Source organism: Salminus brasiliensis, chromosome 14 (assembly GCF_030463535.1).
Source record: "Salminus brasiliensis chromosome 14, fSalBra1.hap2, whole genome shotgun sequence".
In the NCBI taxonomy this organism is placed as follows: Eukaryota; Metazoa; Chordata; class Actinopteri; order Characiformes; family Bryconidae; genus Salminus; species Salminus brasiliensis.
The window spans coordinates 2,614,769-2,635,222 of NC_132891.1; the positions used below are offsets into that span (position 1 = coordinate 2,614,769).

General features: G+C 41.3%; 2 protein-coding genes across 3 annotated transcripts in view; one reads left to right on the top strand and one right to left on the bottom strand.

Annotated features, from left to right (window-relative positions):
• Positions 1 to 9,100, top strand: part of col9a3 (collagen, type IX, alpha 3) — a 39,242-nt gene extending 30,142 nt beyond the window's left edge. For both annotated transcript variants that reach the window (XM_072696798.1, XM_072696799.1), the window contains exons 26-32: positions 41 to 85; positions 690 to 722; positions 3,537 to 3,683; positions 5,295 to 5,349; positions 5,466 to 5,648; positions 5,751 to 5,828; positions 7,860 to 9,100. In XM_072696798.1, coding sequence (XP_072552899.1) covers positions 41 to 85; positions 690 to 722; positions 3,537 to 3,683; positions 5,295 to 5,349; positions 5,466 to 5,648; positions 5,751 to 5,828; positions 7,860 to 8,044 — 726 coding nt within the window. In that variant the 3' untranslated portion in view covers positions 8,045 to 9,100. The remainder of the gene's footprint in view (positions 1 to 40; positions 86 to 689; positions 723 to 3,536; positions 3,684 to 5,294; positions 5,350 to 5,465; positions 5,649 to 5,750; positions 5,829 to 7,859) is intronic.
• Positions 9,101 to 10,145: 1,045 nt separating this feature from the next.
• LOC140577033 (transcription factor-like 5 protein) lies at positions 10,146 to 16,352 on the bottom strand. Its single transcript, XM_072696802.1, has 7 exons — positions 16,107 to 16,352; positions 14,377 to 14,819; positions 13,608 to 13,755; positions 12,990 to 13,149; positions 12,281 to 12,494; positions 11,418 to 11,559; positions 10,146 to 10,238 (listed from the first exon to the last, which is right to left on the bottom strand). Exons 1-7 carry the CDS (start codon positions 16,350 to 16,352, stop codon positions 10,146 to 10,148), a joined length of 1,446 nt encoding a protein of 481 aa, XP_072552903.1.
• Positions 16,353 to 20,454: the final 4,102 nt, after the last annotated feature.

Here is a 20,454-nt window from a genome sequence, read left to right on the forward strand (position 1 = left end):
CTGGTCTTTATGAAGTGTTTTTAATACTTTTTCCTTTTAGGGCATGGCTGGAAGTGATGGCCTGCCAGGAGAGAATGGAGAAACGGTAAGTGCTTGATTGATATGCCTATATATACACACACAAATACAGCTCTGTGTAACAGGAGTCATTAAAATATTGTGTTTCTAAGCAATGAAACATTTACTGAGGAACAGCTTTACATGTATTCATAGATGAACTGATACTTGCACCATACAGAATATCAGAATATCATATTGTCAAGTTTGTATCAGTATCAACAACCTTGTGTTATTAAGAACATGATATTCACATGCCCATATGGGGCCTGTATGGGTGGCCCAACTGGGAACCAGCAAGTTTTGTCCATGGGTTCCATGGATGCACCACAATGATGGAAGCCTTAGGGGTTAAATATGGGCCTCATCTGGGTTGCACACTGCACATGGGGCTTAGCTAGGACCCACGTGAGATTAAGGTGGGCTGTAACGATGGGACCCATCTGGAAAGCCCAGTTGGGTTCCCGTAACTACACCCACTCACAGACCCACTCCGAGCCCATGCCCACCTGGAACCCATACATGAGCATTGCTGGTTGGGCTGTGGATCCAAGTATCCAAGTCAGAAGAGTCAGCTTAGACTGAACGTGATGTTTTAACTATACTAAACCGAACTCTTCTCGTCTCTTTAGGGCCCATTTGGTCCTCCTGGCCAAAAAGGAGAGGTGAGTACAAATCCACACCCACTGATGAACGCTGTGCCATTACAGTGTGACGAACACAAGCGCGTCTGAGAGAAAGGTTAAGCCTGGGAGCTAATTAAAACAAGCTACTGTTTAAAGGCCCATTTTGCAGACTGCTCACAGTGAGCCGATCAATAATGTCCACTGCTGAACAGCTGCAGAACAAACACACTGCCATTTAGCTTACTTTGCGTCTGCCCAAAGTGCTTCTGAAAGCGGCCTTTCTAAATGTACAGTATCAATCATCGTCAGGTCTGAAGCACATCATGAAACTGGCTTTGAGAGATGCTAAAAGGCTAACCTGAAAAGCTCTGTACGGTCGCGGTGAGCAAAGAAGCACCTCAGAATGAACAACACGTCCAACCTTAAAGCACCGACAGTGGACAGCTGAAGACTAGAGAATAGTAGCACTGGGCTGAGGAGCAGTGGAGCTGAAGCTCCAGCCAATACCTCTGGGATTAGTCTGAGTGGCGCTTTTGATCTATAACGAATCATCCATTACCAGGACCTGACCTCACTAATGCTCATATGGCCGAACACCATCAGATCCTCACAGCAATGTTCCAAAAGCCAGTGTAAGGAGTGTGCGGAAGATTAGAAGCTGCAGCAAAGGGAAAACACACTCCCTATTATCAGCCTGAACTCTGTAGGAGCCGGTGTCCACAAACTTTTGGACCTACAGTGTACCCTGTTGCGGTTTTGGTAAAAACATCTCTCCTGTTGAGGGTTCAGTGTTCACTCTGTCCCTGAGCTTTTGTTCTTGAACTACGCTTGACCTTGTCCTTTTCACACACACTAACACACACACACACACACACACACACACTACTAAAGCACGGCAGCAGCAGCACTAAATTGCTCCTTATGAACCAATTCCGTAAGTTTCAAAAGCACATTCCAGGTTAAACTGGATTAATTATCCTAATGGATGCCTTCTTAAGCTTTTGCAGTATGATTTCTCCAGGGCAAAAGTGAGGGAGAGAGAGAGAGAGCAAGAGAGAGAGAGAGGCTGGAAACTCAGAGCCCAATTAATGTAATTACCAAGTCTGCTCTGATGTAACTGACACCAGCTCACTAGCCTGGTACCATCGCTCTGTTATTGTTCCTCTAATTAGCTGAGGAAGAAAAGGACACCTTCTCCTTTTTTATGGCAGAAGCTGCGATTCTGCTTCTGTCACACAGTAAATCATGAAAAATGACTTTTTAGATCTTTTTAGATGGAAAACCTCTTGAAAAAACTCTAAAATCTGTGAAAAGTCAAATTTACAGGAGAAGGTAAAATCCCTGCGATGGAAGTCAGTGTAAAAATGGAGCATTTTGATTGGTCCGTTCACCAAATTCTGAATCAATTCTGATACAATGTAAAGAACAACTGTCAGATTCACTTTATGTCAAAAACTGAAAAACTGCTAAAATTAATATTTAAGATTTTTGCTCAACATTAAATTCAAATTAAAACTTCACACTCCTTAACTAGTATTTGGTTAATAAATCTGTGACATGGCGATAAAGTACATTTTTGCTGTTTCAAACCCGGCTAGTGCGCCCCCTTGTGGTTGAGAATTCAGTTCTGCTGCATTTGTAACTCAATTGATGATGAAATTAAAGGGGTTTTTACCTCTATCATGTAGAGGTGGGCGGTGGCTTTCTGAATAATGGTTCGACGTCTGAAGCATAACAGCCTCTAATTGGCTGCTTTCTTCTACCTTGCTAGCTCTTCACTAAGCCCCACCTACCTCCACACACTCGACTCCCTAACATACATTTTTGAGACATTCAGGGAGGGCGGAGTCTCACTAATACTGAGGGTGGATCTACTCTTTAAAAAACTAAAAAATAAATACAAATATATATATACACATTCAAAAGTTTAAGTAATTGTGTAGCGTCATTATAGCAACCATTATAAAGTTTGACTCATTCTGGGCATTATTGTATAGAATAATTGGGTATTCATTTTATTTTAAATTTGTTCTTAATGTTATGTAGCTGTCTTAATTATAAAGGAATCATCTGCAGGTTTGTTCATCATTCTGTATCAATATTTTCCAATTTTTACCCCCATTTTAGTTCTTTACAATAAAAAGGACTGCCCGCATCACACACTTCCACCAGTGCTAGGGGGGGTGAAAGCTAGCACAGCCTTCTTCCTAGACATGTGAAGCTCCACATCTTCCTAAACTGACGCTAACCCAACACCACTGGTGCTCAACACACGGACATCAGCTAATAGATGTCCAGCATCTCCCCTTTTAGTTGATGGGAAGCGGACAGTTATTTTCTCTAGGACTCTTACGGTTACGTATGGCTGTGGCATCACTGGGGACTGAATTTATGTTTACATTTACGGTATTTAGCTGTTGCTCTTATCCAGAGCGACTTACAAGGTTACTTATATCACAGAGGCGAGCCAATGTAGTAGTCTTGCCCAAGGACTCTTATTGCTGTAACACAGACCAGGAATCGAACCCCAGTCTCCCACAGGGTGTGGTACGTACTGGTGTAATCTGTTGCGCCACACCAACCACATTCTGGACGGTTCCATTTTTTTGTGGGTTGTAGAGTATTTGCCATATATTACAATCATTTATTGGCGTGTCTGCTATCAAATTAGCCTTATATCACCAAACCTGAGACCTGAGTCCAACACATTTGAGTGGTAGTGTATCACTGTATCTCCTTATGTGGACTGTATGACCTCATCACAGGGCTTTGCATTCGAAATGAGCAAAATAGATGATTGTTGAACTGTGCGTGAGCACCACAAAACCAAATCACCTGTATTATTGTTGGCAGTCTGGGAAGCGTGGTGAGCTGGGGCCTAAAGGAGTGGTGGGACCACAAGGAGAGACCGGAGCTAGAGGCCTTCCTGGAAAGCCCGGTCTGATGGGATTCCAAGGAGAACCAGGTCTTCCTGGCGTCGCTGGAAAGACTGGCGTTCCTGTGAGTAGATACTGTGGACAGGTTGTGCATCCAGATCTGCGCGGTTCTCGGTCACCAGGGGCTGAAATCACGACACCTAAGAAGCCAGACACTGAGAACATAAGAATGAGCCCTGTTCACCTGACATTCTCCAGCTTTTTCTTATTTTTTTGGTTTTGTTCAGTTTAGGAGAACAATCAGAGCCACCATTATAAGAGCTGAGCTGTTCTGCTCAATTCTGCGCTTTTAAAAGACATCAGGAATCCAACCCAGACTTTAGGTCTGACTTGGCTTTCCTTAAGAACTAATTTAGGAGGATTCAATTCAATTCAATTCAGTTTTATTAATATCTGCTTTTTACAATGTCGGTTGTCACAAAGCAGATTTACAGAGATCCGGGCTCCGAGCCTCTTTTGAGCAGCTAGTGGCAACAGTGGCATGGAAAAACTCCCTTGGGTCAAGGAGGGAGAAACCTTGAGAGGAACCAAGACTCAAAAGGGGAACCCGTCCTCCGCAGGTCCACACCGGAATTAAAACAACAAAAAAATGAAGAACAATGGACAGAATATTGATGAATGTCCAATGTTCTAAGATAAGATAGTCCTTTATTAGTCCCACAGTGGGGAAATTCTGTGTCACAGCAGAAAGGGACAGCAAGACACTCAGTTACAAAAATGTAGATAAATAATTTACACTATAAACACAATGTAAATAAGAATTAAAAGAGCAATAACAATATTATTTACAAGTTATTGCAAATTGCACATGTGTGTGTGTGGGGGGGGTATTGCACATAGTATTTTTGCATTGAGGGACCTCTGTTCCCTGAACATGTGTGTGTAGTTTAGTGTGTGTGTATGTGTAGTTAAGTGTGTGTGTATGTGTGTAGTTTAAGTGTGTGTGTGTAGTTAAGTGTGTGTGTATGTGGTCCGCTGGGAGCAGTGCTGGTTGTGTAATCTGACGGCAGCAGGAAGGAAGGACCTGTGATACCCCTCCTTTACACACTTGGGGTGAAGCAGCCGGTCACTAAAGGAGCTGCCCAGTGCTGCCAGAGTCTCATGCATGGGGTGGGAGCTGTTCTCCAGCATGGATGCCAGCTTGGCTGTCATCCTCCTGTCTCCCACCACCTGCACTGGGTCTAAGAAGCACCCCAGGACAGAGCCGGCCCTCTTTATATTCTTCACAATTTCAGAATAGGCTTAAAAAAAGAACATGAAATTAAGACAGAAATCAATCAAATATGAAATAGAAGAGACGGTAGTTTGGGTAGTAATTGGTGTCAAAAGCCAACATTGTGAAGAACACAGTGTCAGAGAACAGAAGAACAACCCTCTTAGCTAACTCACCCACTCTCTTCAGCATCTTCTGTGTGAATACCGGCAAGAACACTAGAATAACCGCATGCCTGTGTATCGTATGATTTAAGAAAATATTAAAGAACAGAACCATATGCCTAATAATTGTGAATATGAGAGAATTTGAGAGAATGAGAGGATTGTCCTTGAACAACTTTGAGTGTTTTATGTTTTTAGAAATACTAAGATTTTAAGGAATGAAGGAAAATGATTATTTCTTATTTATTACTTTATTACTTATTTCTATGGTCTGTTTTATGGTCTTTCTCCCTCTCAGGGAAATCTGGCAAGTGAACAACACATAAGAGAACTTTGTGGACCAATGATTGATGGTGAGAATCTTACAAATGAAAATATCAATTCAATGCAATGCTGTAACAGTCTGGCCTGTCTTGTCCTACTTACTTAATCACTGACGAAACACTCGATTGCCTATTCTCAATCTCAGACCAGATAGCACAGCTGGCGGCCAATCTGAGGAGACCCCTGGCTCCTGGTGCAGTTGGACGGCCAGGACCGGCCGGTCCTCCAGGAAAGCAGGGTGAAGTCGGATCCATTGGCCTTCCTGGTGCCCGTGGGCCTCCAGGCTATAGAGGACTTCCTGGAGATCTGGGTGATCCTGGTTCCAGAGGTAAGGGCAAGAGAGATACTGTCACTTTCTGTCAAAGTATCAAGCTGCCTACCCTACAGACACGATCAGGCATCATTTACCAATATCTCTGAATCCCTGTAGGTGATGTTGGTGAACCAGGTGACAAGGGAACTGTTGGAAAGGCCATTGATGGGCCAACTGGAGACCAAGGAGAACCAGGTATGGATGTTCACCATATTACATTCTGCAGAAGCTGTGCTAGATTTACCTGGTTTTAGCATTTAAGTGATTTAAGTCCAACAACAACATTTAGTCCAGTATGAATCTGCAGTGTGTTTAGCTTTTACAGTCTGACAGTGCTAATTATGAGGGGGTTTAATCCAGTGTGAATCTTTTAATCTTTTTGAAAAGTTTAGCTTTTACATTCTGACAGTGATAACTAAATAAAGCATTTCATTCCAGTATGAATTTGTAGCAAAAATAATTGCAGTATGAATATGCACTTTTAGACCTTTTACAGTCTAACAGTAATTAATATGTATAAGTATAAGCGATCTTAATCCAGTATGAATCTGCAGTGTTTTTATCTTTTACAGTCGGGCAGTTATAAATGTAGAGTGTTTTTAATCCAGTATGAATCTGCAGTGTTTTTAGCTTTTACAGTCGGGCAGTTATAAATGTAGAGTGTTTTTAATCCAGTATGAATCTGCAGTGTTTTTAGCTTTTACAGTCGGGCAGTTATAAATGTAGAGTGTTTTTAATCCAGTATGAATCTGCAGTGTTTTTAGCTTTTACAGTCGGGCAGTTATAAATATGGAGTGTTTTTAATCCAGTATGAATCTGCAGTGTTTTTAGCTTTTACAGTCGGGCAGTTATAAATATGGAGTGTTTTTAATCCAGTATGAATCTGCAGTGTTTTTATCTTTTACAGTCGGGCAGTTATAAATGTGGAGTGTTTTTAATCCAGTATGAATCTGCAGTGTTTTTATCTTTTACAGTTGGGCAGTTATAAATATGGAGTGTTTTTAATCCAGTATGAATCTGCAGTGTTTTTATCTTTTACAGTCTGACAGTTATAAATGTGGAGTGTTTTTAATCCAGTATGAATCTGCAGTGTTTTTAGCTTTTACAGTCTGACAGTTATAAATGTGGAGTGTTTTTAATCCAGTATGAATCTGCAGTGTTTTTAGCTTTTACAGTCTGACAGTTATAAATGTGGAGTGTTTTTAATCCAGTATGAATCTGCAGTGTTTTTAGCTTTTACAGTCTGACAGTTATAAATGTGGAGTGTTTTTAATCCAGTATGAATCTGCAGTGTTTTTAGCTTTTACAGTCTGACAGTTATAAATGTGGAGTGTTTTTAATCCAGTATGAATCTGCAGTGTTTTTAGCTTTTACAGTCTGACAGTTATAAATGTGGAGTGTTTTTAATCCAGTATGAATCTGCAGTGTTTTTAGCTTTTACAGTCTGACAGTTATAAATGTGGAGTGTTTTTAATCCAGTATGAATCTGCTGAGTTTAGCTTTACAGTCTGACAGTTATAAATGTGGAGTGTTTTTAATGCTTTGACCTTTCAGTCTGGACCGGGAAATTACATATATACTTTATCCTAAGCCACACTTTACAATAAACAATGTCTGATGGTAAACCAAATTAAGCTTCACTAAATGGGGCAATAGAACGTGGGCATTAATGTCCAGACCTGTAAGACAGTTGACCTTTTCTGGTCCAGGGAAAATGTTCAGATGAATTCTGTAAATGCAGGAAGGTAGCGTTTGGAGAAAATGGGCTGAAATCCATGCTGGCCCCTCTAGAGCAGAAATGTAAACAGTATAAAAGCATTAGCACAAATGGCACAATATGTCCAAATACTTGTGGACACCCTTTGTAATGAATGCATTCAGCTACTTTAAGTTTATCCATTGCTGACACAGATCTGCAAATGCACACACTCACAGAGCGTGTCTAGCCCCTGTAGAGAAGTACTGCCAATAGAATAGGCATTATGACTCTATTGGCACCCTGCTGCCTAATGCCAGGCGTGGGCTAGTAGAGGGGGGTATAAAGCCCCCCAGCATTGAGCTGTGGAGCAGTGGAAGAACTATGTTTTCTGGAATGATGGTGGTGAAGCTCCATTTAGTACTTTTGGGATGAGTTGGAGAAGAGGGATATCCTCTACTTCATATTATATAGTATAGTTAGTGTACCTCAGAAGATTCTCATCTCATCGCCCACTCTTTCTCTATTAGGTCTCCAAGGCGTACACGGCACTGTGAAAGATGGGCGCGATGGTGCACCTGGGGATGCAGGCGAGCCAGGAGAACCTGGCAGGCCGGGCAGGACTGGGCACCAGGGGCCGCCGGGAATCTGCGATACAACAGCCTGCCAGGGCGCAGCGGTTCACGGGAAGTCCTCCAATCCCAAGAATCATTAAACACCAGTGCTTTCGTCTTAAAAAAAAAACACAGCTGAACCCCAACGAGAGAAGAAACAGCAGGAAAACGAGGGGAATGAGATGAACCACAGAATTCCCTGTTTAAAATGTTTGGGGGGTAAGAAACAGCATATGAGAAATTTCAGTGGATGTGAGAAATCAAATGATGACGGAACATCAACAGAATGCCTTAAGAACAATGCAAACGTTGGGATGAACAGGAACGAGTGAGCTGAAAGACTTCATCATGCCAAGACTTCACCAAGAACAAGGCAGGGGGCGTGAAATAAACAAACAAACAAACAAACAAACAAATAAATAAATAAATAAATAAATAAAATTTGCTTTTCTGAAATGGTGAAAACTGGCCAGTCCATCCATATACTTTGTACATGTGTGTGTAAAAACAGTGTCTTCCTTATTACTGTCCTCAACAGCCATTCTAGCTTTAAGTCCCCTTGTTCGGACTTCTGTAGAGCATCAACTGTGATTCTCTCGACAGCATAACAAACAGTGAGGCACAGCAACGTGAAGCCTCAGACGTCATGGTCCTTTCAAGCTGGAGGGATTTTTACCTCAAAATCTGGCAACAGAAAAATTACACAAAGCTTAGCTCAGCCCGGGAGCATCACTCGGTATAATAAGGTATGAAAATGTGTTAAAATATTTTGTATATTACTGCACCAATTATTTTCCCAAGTTGGTATGTTGTTGTTTTTTTTGTTTCTTTCTTTCTTTGTTTTGTTTTGTTTTTAATGCAAATTGTCCAAATCTTTTTATTCAGTCAGCTTTTTTTTTACTTTCTTGAATTTGTTTGATGACAGATCCCCGTTTGAAAATAATAAAAAACTGAGAGCATCAATTCAGATGCTTCCAAGAACTGTTGCTGTACAGTAACTCTCGAGTTTTCACTTGTCTGGATTTCCACCACATCCACTATGTACTGGTGCTGTGACTATTAAATATACATGACTTTAAATATTATTTATTATTATTTGTGGGTGACTGTTGTATGTACAGTGAGACGCTACAGCACCGTGTTGTAAGAAATATTGAATAAAGCCACTTTTCAGTAAAATGTCACTCCTCTCTTAGACGTCAAGTCTGTTAGAAGTTCACCTAAAAGATATAATATGGAAATATGTAGTTAAATCAGTAAAACACAGGAGAAAGAACACGTACAGCAATACATCAGTAAACTATGCACTGTGTTCTGCCCTTGTTTTCTGCTCAAATTAAACCTGTCCTTGATTCATAAATATGAGAACAAACACCACATTTACTCTGAATACAAGCTTTTAATGTTTAATGTTGTTCATTTTCTCTAAACAGGCACAAACAAAACTTTGCATCCTCGTTAGAATCTAAATGAAACGTAAATGAGCTAAACTGTCAAGGTGTTCATTAAAATGCAAATGTGATTTTAAAAGCCTAACTATATAAACTGAAATTGCTTCGCTGTTCCTCAGATCTCATAGAGAAACAGCGCCATCTGCCGTCTAATTCTCGCACACCAGTTGTACACTCTGTCCTGTTAAACAGCTTAGACTAAAAGCTCACAATTGTGGAAGTTTTCTAAACATGAACTGCTGATATTTTGGGAGAACTTGATCCATTGGAACAACATGAAGAACGTAATAGAATATAAAACCCCAATGGAAAACTGGAAAGCTGTCTTACCTGAATTATGAGGGACATTTGTTCAGTTATACTAAGCTGTACATGAAAATAAAAACATAGCTATGAATATCTGAAACTATTTGTATATAAATATATAGATAAATAGAAACTGGGTAGATTATGGGCAGTGGAAAATATATAGGGTATAAATAACAACAAATAACCAACATTTCCATTCTGCTTCAGATCTCCTACAACACTCACTTTGATAACATACAGCGTGTACGTGATGTCTTAACGGACATAGCATATATTTCTTACTCGTTTAAAAAATAAATAACTAAAATAATAATAATAATAATAATAATAATCTATTAACAATAAATAAAAGGTCAGTATATAGTTACAACAAGTGGCACAGCAGTGATTTCACTTCACCTGTCTCACTCTGCAGGAGAGGTGGTCAGCTACTCATATCAGACTAAACTCTACTCTCAGTGATGTCCTTGACCACTGCAGCACTGCTGGGCTTGAGGCGAACTCCTGTTTTGCCACAGAACGTGCTCTCGAATTCCTGAAGCAGAAGAGATACACATCTGCACAATTATTAGGTACACCTTCCTATACCATCTTCACTCACAGACCATTTTATCAGAAACATTCACCATACAAGTACACTTTTACAAACCCACCCACCTTTACCCCTTCTATTAACCCTTGTGTTGTCTTAAGAAAAATGCCCCTAAAAACAACCAGCCTTCTAATGAACGCATTCAGCTACTTTAAGCTCACTGCTCATTCACAGATATGAAAATACACACACACACACACACAGCTTGTCTGGATCCTGTAGAGAAGTATTGTCTCTCGACTTCTGGAGCTGATAAACATCATGAACCTATTGGCACCATGCTGCCTAATAATGCTAGGCATGGGCTAGAGGGGTATATATAAAGCCCCCCAGCATTGAGCTGTGGAGCAGTGGAAGAACTGTTCTCTGGAATGATGGATTGTGGAGCTTCATCCAGTAATTGGGGATGATGAGGTGTGGTGGTGATCATCATCCAACATCCTGACTTCACTAACGCTACTGTGACTAACTGCAATCAAATCCTCACAGCAATGCTCCTCCAAAATCTAGTAGAAAGCCTACTTCTCTGGACAGTAGAGACAGTTATTCCAACAGAAGCAGAATCAACTCTTTTAATACCCTTGATTTCAGAAGAAACAATGAAAGAGCAGGCGTCCCAATACTTGTCCATATAGTGTATCTACTATGGTGTTCAGCAGAGGTCACATAGGAAAAGTGATTTCTGAAAAAGCTGAAAAATATCATTTAGGGGTTTTCTCTGTTGTTAAACATGGTGGAGGGTCATTTGTGCCCCTAAAGACAACACAAGGGTTAATGGAAACCACAAGCCTTCATGGTGGTGCAAATCTATCGGTCACAGATGTGTCCTTGGGTTTTTGGGGTTTTTTACTCTTCTCAGTGTCAGTGTGGGGTTCAGTATAGCCCATCAACCAAAAATATTCAGCCAAAAGCAGCTCTTTGGTAACTACTGGCCACTGATGAAGGGCTTGAGGACACAAACTGTGCAATAACACATGGACCACAGTATCTAACTGTACATAAGCTAGGTGGAGCTACAAAGGAGGGGTTTCTGAGCAAGTGTCATGTACTAATAGGAAGGCACGTTGAATCCAGATATTATTTGGGGTTTCATTTAATATTTGCATCATCTAAGTTCTGCACCTGTTTGAGGGAGTCTCCGTAGACTTCTTTAATATATTTGAGAAAGGCTGTCGTCCACTGCAGTGTTGTGGCTTTGTCGGTTTCAGGATTGCAGAACGGCACCAACAGATTCAGCTCATCACAGCACAGACGAATTCTTCTCCTGCCAAACAGAGCACGTTCATTATTTAGTTGAAAAGGTCTTGCATATTGTTGACAGGCCTTGATATGCCCTGGGATGCTATATGTCCAAATGTTTATGGACACCCCTTCTAGCCTTCAGCTAGAATAGGACTCTCTGGAGCAGATGAACATGAATGCATAGGCACCATGCTGTCTAATGCCAGGCGTGCATAGAGCACAGTTCCACAGCTCAATATGTGTCCACATACATCCTGAGCTCATCAACACTCTTGTCGCTGAATGCAGTCAAATTCTCACAGCAATGTTCCTACAAAATCTAGTAAAAAGTATTCTTCCCTGGACAGTAGAGACAGTTACTCCAACAAAAGCAGGATCAGCTCTTTCTAATACCCTTGATATCAGAAGAAACTGTGAATCAGCAGGTGTCCCAATACTTTTGTCCATATAGAGTATCTGGAACTACCTCATTAATGGCACACTTTCTTGCAGCTATCTCAAGATGTTAATTGAACGTGAGCAGTCTTGCTTATGTGCTTTCTGACAATGTATAAGAGCTTTGCTGGAGACCAGCTCTCCAGGAATGGAGGCATTTTAGGCATTCAGACTGAACGGTGCCGATTGGTGGTCTCCTACTACTCGTTAAAGACATTACTCCAAAAAAGGCTTAATTTCTTTTCTGAAATGAAAAGGCATATGAACAGAATGGTGAATCTGAATGATACCTCACTGTATCATGCTACCTGCGGTCTCTTTCCTTGCTGTTGTGTCTCTCCTTGCGCTGTGTAATCTCTAGGGGAGGTCTTGTCCTTCTACCACGCTTGCATCCTGGCCCCATGCAGCCTTGCTTCCAGCTTTCTGGGCCGTGGAGGATGTTGGGGGCCTGTTCCTGCAAAGCCCTGGGTCCGTGTGTCCTGGTACGCTTCACTGGAGGAGCAGATTTCCCTCCTGCCTCATCTTTTTTTAAAAACAGAGAGACAAGAGACAGAGGTAAGAGATAATGCTTTACTAATCGCTGGAGCAATCAACACAAATACATTATATTGACAAAAGTATTGAGACAACTGCTCATTCATCCACCTGCTTTCGTTGGAGTAACTGTCTCTACTGTCCAGGGAAGAAGGGTTTCTACTAGATTTTGAGGATTAGACCACAATCAGCAGCAAGAGCATTACTGAGCTCAGGATGTTGGATGATTGATCACCACCCCGCCTCATGATCCCCAACTTCCCAAAGTACTGGATGAAGCTCCACCACCACCATCATTCCAGAGAACACAGCTCTTCCACTGCTCCACAGCTCCTCAATGCTGGGGGGCTTTATACCCCTCTAGCCCACGCCTGGCATTATTAAGCAGCATGGTGCCGATAGGTTCATTCTTTATTAAATTAATCCAATTTATTAAAATCGCAGTTTCTTAACTGTGAAGGAAAGCGACTGAGTAACACCTACTTTCCAGGTTTTTGCTGCCTTGCTCTTCAGCTTCAGCATGGATGACGTATGGAGTCTTTAACAGAAGATCAGCTGTCTTGTCTGGTCTGTAACTGAAGGTGAAATGTTTGGGAGGTATCAGCTCAGGATGTTTGCTGTCCTCCAGTAGGGAACCAAGATCCTGTATGTAGTAGAATGTAGTAAAAGACTTTTTATAAGGTCAGCGATAGTCAAAAATACAGTGCTACCAAGCGTGAGGGGGACCTCACAGTCACCACAACATCTTTTTTCAGGCAATGACACTGGTAGTGCTTAGCAATATGATACACATCACAACACAGGGGTTACGATTCAATATATTGCAATATATTAACTATTTTTTTTAAATCAATACCGTGTTTTTGAGAATCGATACAGTATTAATGAACATAATATCGCAATACTCTGATATATCGTTATTTCCTACCACGCCCAGGGATTAGACAGTTGAATGTGTAGGAGGAGTATGGCAACAGTGCCCACCTACAGAGAGCAGGGCTAATTATGCCTTCAGCCAGTGGGCTGTGGCATCGTCAGGGCATAAAATTGCGATCTCTCAAAAACAGGTCAATTGCTTTTCCAAAAATCCTTCTTGAATACCTGAACATGAGAGTTCAAGAAGCTCCCTCCGTACGGAAAAGCACACTCTACTGCAGCCATCCTCTCCGCTTTGGGACAATTTTCTGTGGACTGTGAAAGCAGAGCTACGCCTTGCGTGTCCGTAGAGTGATGAAGCATTGACAGAAACCTGTGACAGACATGAAGAAGACACACTAGATACAGACAGAATTCCTCTGACCTACTTAATATCCATCATATGCAGTCAATTTTGCACTGGAGCACTATATTGACAAAAGTATTGGGACACCTGCTCATTTCACTGTCTCATCTGAAATCGTGGGTACTAAAAAGAGTTGATCCTGCTTTTGTTGGAGTAACTGTCTCTACTGTCCAGAGAAGTTTTTGAGGGAGCATTGCTGTGAGGATTTGATTGTCAGGATGTTGGATGATGATCACCACCCTACCTCATCATCCCCAACTCCCAAAAGTACTGGATGGAGCTCCCCCGTCCACCATTCCAGAGAACACAGTTCTTCCACAGCTCAATGGTGGGGGACTTTATACCCCCCTCTAGCCCACGCCTGGCATTATTAGGCAGCATGGTGCCAATAGGGTCATGATGTTGATCTGCTCCAGAGAGTCCTATTCTATTGGCAGTACTTCTTCTCTACAGGGACTAGACAAGCTGCACATCTGTGTCAACAATGGGTGCAGCTTAAAGTAGTGCACTTGCACTTATTAGAAAGGGGTGTCCACAAACATTTGGCCATATAACGTCTCCAGGGCAAAAGGAACAAAGAAAGCCTACGTATTGAGAACTGCTGCCTGTGTGTCCTGCTGCCTGGATTTGTTAGACGGGCTGCAGCTGAACCTCTTCTCTAAGCACACCCGTGCAGGTGGGTTGGGTCTGAGCTGCAGTGGATGTCCCGCTCTACGATCAGACGGGTCTGCGCTGCGATCCTGGGCGTACTTCACCTTTGCTAGAACAGAGTTCGGCACCTCCACACAGGTGGTCGGGGTCTTCTCCCCATCATTGCTGTTGGACAAAACCAGTTTAATTTCCTGAACTTCCTCTGATCCTAGACGATTAGAGTCGGAAAAGGTGTCCTGCTCGTCTGTGGACAATGTGGATGATGCATCGGGCTGACAGGCGGCAGGGGCAGATTGGGGTGAGGAGGTAGTTCTGTCACTTTCACTCTCAGGGTGGTTGCAGAGGCTGCACTCAGTGTAACACAGCTGACTGAACTTCCTCTGTGAAAATGGAAGACAGTGTTACACATTGTGAATCGTTAGTCTATGGGTGTACACTTCCTGGTCTTTCATCAGTGATAATAATACTAATTATTATTATTTTCTTTAATATTTTATTTAAAACATTACAGTGTGTTTAATGTCTTATAATCCAGTCTGACCGACCTACCTGACTGTTCAAATACCACACTGCAGTCAAATATCCTTGTGTGTGTGTGTGTGTGTGTGGTGATACACACTCTGAACGTGACTACTAATGTGTTTGTTGATTACTGATGTGTAACAGCAATTTTAATGTGTGGTTGACTGATTGATTGATTGATTAATTGAATAATTGATACATTTTTACCCTTATTTAAGCAGGGTATTCGCTGCGAGATTAAAAATGTCTTTACGGCCCAGGTGGTCCAGCGGACTAATGTGCTGTCACTATGATCAGAGGAATGCTGGTTCAAATCCCGGTCATGCTGCTAGCCATCGGCAGACGATGCCCAGAGAGAGCACAAGTGGCCTTGCTCTCTCCAGAGTGGGTAGATGGCGCTGTCTCCCCGCATCGCTTCGGCGTAAGCCGTTGGTTGGTTGCCCGGCTATGTTGCTTCGGTGGCAGTTTGCTGTGCGCATGTTGGTCCACCCTCACCCTCAGTTTCAGGGTTGGGTAACTGGCGGTCCAAATTGGGGAGGAAATGGGCAAAAAATTGTTAAATATTAAGAAAAAAAATCTCTTTACAGGTGAACCATGGCCATCCTCTCGGTTCTGAAAGCACTGTTCAGTGCTGGTTTAGAACCAAAGAAAGTGGGGAGCGCTAGAGCCATTTACCTACCCAGACAGAGCAAGACCAATTGTGCTCTCTCGGGCTCCGGCTGCCGATGGCAGGCAGCATGACCTGGGATTTGAACCAGAGGAATGTCTGTTAAAGGTGGCTAGAGGACACCAGAGGGCGCTCTGCTACAACAAAACCAAGGATCGGAACTGGATAAGGCATGAAAAGACGATACCTGACCCATTAAAAATGCCTGGATCCACTGGATTGGATCATGCCTATCATATACACATATATACATATACACATATATACATACACATATATATATCACTTTTCTAGAGACCAGGAAACAAGAGACAAACACAGAGGCACAGAGAAAGTCAATTGAGAGCTTAGAAGAGAAGAAGGATTTGTTTTTTGAGCATTTCCAGTATTTCCAGACTATTTAAGAGCCAAAGACCCCTGTAACCAGCTGCCAACTCCAAAACGTACATTTCCAACATACAGATGTTCAATATATTACTTTTTTGCACAGGTGGATCTGCACCGACTCGTCCTGCCCAGCAGCCGGTGCGTCCATGTGGGACTGAATGATGTGCTGAAGGTGTGTGTACTCCACCTCGGTCATTTCCATCAGGTTAAACTCAGAACTGTTAGCCGGGCCTTGATCACAGCCGTTCTGACCGACGATGATGCTGACCGGATCAGGTATGAACTGCCCGACAGGAGGTGCTACATGTAGAGTCTTGCATGCAACCGAAGTGGTCATTCTTAAACGGAGGAAATCTGAAAAGAGAGAAGGCTTAGTAGCGTCACTGATAGCAGGCATTTCTCACTACAGACCTGATCTTTAAATGATTAATGACATCATTTGAGACTGAAAAGCTATATAGAATATGACCAGGGGTGTAACATTATGTATTCATACCAAATCGTTAAGGTACGGACATCGCGGTATGGACGTAACGGTAGAAGCGTCAGTATGGTTGTTGCGGTACGGATGTTACGGAACAGACACCATGATGTAGACGTCACTGTAGAAACGTCAGTATGGATGCTACGGTATGGACGCCATGGTGCGGTATGGACGTCACGGTATGGACGTCACTATAGAAGGGTAAATATGGATGTTGCGGTATAAATGTTACGGTACGGACGCCATGGTATGGACGTCACTGTAGAGACATCAGTATAAATGTTACAGTAAAGACGTCACAGAATGAGTTGTCACAGTATGGACATCACTGTATGAACGTCATGGTACTGACAAGTCAGTATGTCAGTACGAATGTTGGAGTACGAATGTTGCGGTACGAATTTTGGAATACGAATGTTGCAGTACGAATGTTGCGGTACGAATGTTGCGGTACGAATGTTGGAGTACGAATGTTGCGGTATGAATGTTGGAATACGAATGCTGCGGTACGAATGTTGCGGTACGAATGTTGGGGTACGAATGTTGCAGTACGAATGTTGCGGTACGAATGTTGCAGTACGAATGTTGGAGTACGAATTTTGGAATACGAATGTTGGAGTACGAATGTTGCGGTACGAATGTTGGAGTACGAATGTTGGAGTACGAATGTTGCAGTACGAATGTTGCGGTACGAATGTTGCGGTACGAATGTTGCGGTACGAATGTTGCGGTACGAATGTTGGAGTACGAATTTTGGAATACGAATGTTGCGGTACGAATGTTGCAGTACGAATGTTGCAGTACGAATGTTGGAGTACGAATTTTGGAATACGAATGTTGCGGTACGAATGTTGCGGTATGAATGTTGCGGTACGAATGTTGGGGTACGAATGTTGCGGTACGAATGTTGGAGTACGAATGTTGGAGTACGAATTTTGGAATACGAATGTTGCGGTACGAATGTTGCAGTACGAATGTTGCGGTACGAATGTTGCGGTACGAATGTTGCGGTACGAATGTTGGAGTACGAATGTTGGAGTACGAATTTTGGAATACGAATGTTGCGGTACGAATGTTGCGGTACGAATGTTGCGGTACGAATGTTGGAGTACGAACGTTGCAGTACGAATTTTGGAATACGAATGTTGGGGTACGAATGTTGGAGTACGAATGTTGCAGTACGAATGTTGCAGTACGAATGTTGCGGTACGAATGTTGCGGTACGAATGTTGGAGTACGAATTTTGGAATACGAATGTTGCGGTACGAATGTTGCGGTACGAATGTTGGGGTACGAATGTTGCGGTACGAATGTTGGGGTACGAATGTTGCGGTACGAATGTTGGAGTACGAATGTTGCAGTACGAATGTTGGAGTACGAATTTTGGAATACGAATGTTGCGGTACGAATGTTGCAGTACGAATGTTGGAATACGAATGTTGCGGTACGAATGTTGCGGTACGAATGTTGCGGTACGAATGTTGCGGTACAGATGCCATGATATGGACGTCACTGTAGAAACGTCAGTATCAATGTTACGAAACAAATGTTGCGGTATGGACACCATGATGTAGACGTCACTGTAGACACATCAGTATGGATGTTACGGTATGGACACCATGGTGCGGTATGGACGTCACTGTAATAGGGTCAGTACGAATGTTGCGGTACGAATGTTATGGTATGAATGTTGCGGTACAGACGTCACTGTAGAAACGTCAGTACGGATGTACCGGCATGGACACCATGTTGCGGTACAGACGTCACTGTAGAAATGTCAGTACGGATGTTACGGCATGGACAGACCCACTTAGGTCATGCTTGTCATTCTGGCCAACCACCTTGCTCATCTCATGCTGGTCACAAGGTCTAGCTGGTTTACTAGCTTGGTCAGGCCGTTCACACTGGTAGACCAGCGCCACCATCAAACTCAAACGATGCTGGTCAGAAGCTAAACTGGTCAAACAGTTTTTTAATGTATTTTTTAAAGAATCCTCTCTACTTTTTACCTCATTATTTACCTCAAGCACGGTTTTATTGCCAAACTGATTGCAGGCTGCGGTTCAAATGGCTCCCTAATGCCTTGAAAGTGCACTACTCCAAATCATTAAACTAAGGTTTCTAAACGATAGGGTTTTATAAATGTGACACAGGGAGTCATTTAACATATAACTGATAATAAATAGCTTTCCTTTGCTAATAAAATGCACTAAATGGGTGTAAAAGCCGTTATTTCGCGACTTGCATAGCTAGGTACCCTACATAGGGCGTTAGCTAGTTAGCTAGCATCTAGCTAGCAGCTATTTGGGATTGAGCCAACGTTAATCCGCTGAATCATGAATAATCCAGTCAGAAACGGATTAAATGTTACCTAAATACCTCGAAATCTTCACACTTTAGATGTTGGACATCAGAGATGTTTAAATCATCCCGTCAGAAACTATTTAACCTGCTTTTTAAACCAGCAGTATTGTGCTACAGCGCTAAGGAGGAGGCTGAGGCTGAGGCTGAGGCTGAGGCTAACCGGTTAGCCAGCTCAACACTCGTCAGCACTCACTAAACAGCCCCAGAATAGATACAGATTTCCTCAGAAAAGAAGCTTAGATACCTGAGGAAGCTTTCAAAGACTGCTAGTCTCGAACAACAGGTGATAATGACACTGAGGACACGTGTTTAGCTTAATTAGCTCAAATACTCCCTCACTAAGATCACGGTTGGGCGCCGGGTTGCCAGATCCGCCCGGCCTCCTCAGACCCAATCAGGCTACAAAGCTACAGACACTTTAAAGTAGAAAAATAATATTTACAGACTTTAATAACTGATTTTCCTCAATATATTAAATCATTTTCTTGATTTGTTCAAATGCATCATCAGTTTAATAAATCCTTCCTTCAGTTTAATAAATTATTCCTTCAATTTATTACAGAATTCCCTCAATTCAATAAATCAATCTCATTTAAATAAATAACTCATAATTTTAATAACATTTCCTCATTTATTAAAACATTCCCTCATTTTAATCAATTATTTCTTCAATTTATTACAGAATTCCCTCAATTGAATAAATCAATCTCATCTAAATAAATAACTCTTAATTTTAATAACATTTCCTCATCTATTAAAGCATTCCCTCATTTTAATAAGTCGTTCCCTCATTTTAATCAATTATTCCTTCAATTTATTACAGAATTCCCCCGATTCAATAAATCAATCTCTCATTTAAATAAATAACTCTTAATTTTAATAAATAATTTTATCTTAATTAACTTTCCTCATTTAGTAAAGCATTCCCTCAGTTTAATAAGTCGTTCCCTCATTTTAATCAATTATTCCTTTGATTTATTACATAATTCTCTCGATTTAATAAATGAATCTCTCATTTAAATAAATAATTATCTTATCTTAATTAACTCCTCATTTATTAAAGCATTCCTTGAGTTTAATAAATTGTTCCCTCATTTTAATCAATTATTCCCTCAATTTATTACATCGTTTCCTCGATTGAACAAATCAGTCTCTCATTTAAATAACTCTTAATGTTAATAAATAATTTTCTTATCTTAATTAACTTTCCTCATTTAGTAAAGCATTCCTTCAAATAAAAAAAATGTTTCATTTTAATAAATAATTCTCATTTTAATACATTTTCTTCATTTATTAAAGCATTTCCTCAGTTTAATAAATCCTTCCCTCATTTTAATCAATTACTCCTTCAATTTATTACATCATTCCCTCAATTCAATAAATCCTTCCCTCATTTTAATCAATTACTCCTTCAATTTATTACATCATTCCCTCAATTCAATAAATCATTCTCTCATTTTAATAAATAATTCCCTCATTTTATTAAAGTATTCCTTCCATTTAAAAAATAATCGAGATTTAATAATTATTTCATTTAATAACTCTTTAATTGTAAACAACATCATGTCTAATAAACAATTATCTGAAATAC

Coding starts and splice junctions, on each gene's coding strand:
- LOC140577033 (XM_072696802.1), bottom strand. CDS start 16,352: ATGACCACTTCGGTTGCATGCAAGACTCTACATGTAGCACCTCCTGTC. Junction 14,820..16,106: donor AGATCCACCTGTGCAAAAAA/GTAATATATTGA, acceptor CCATTTTCACAG/AGGAAGTTCAGTCAGCTGTG. Junction 13,150..13,607: donor TCTTGAACTCTCATGTTCAG/GTATTCAAGAAG, acceptor TACTACATACAG/GATCTTGGTTCCCTACTGGA.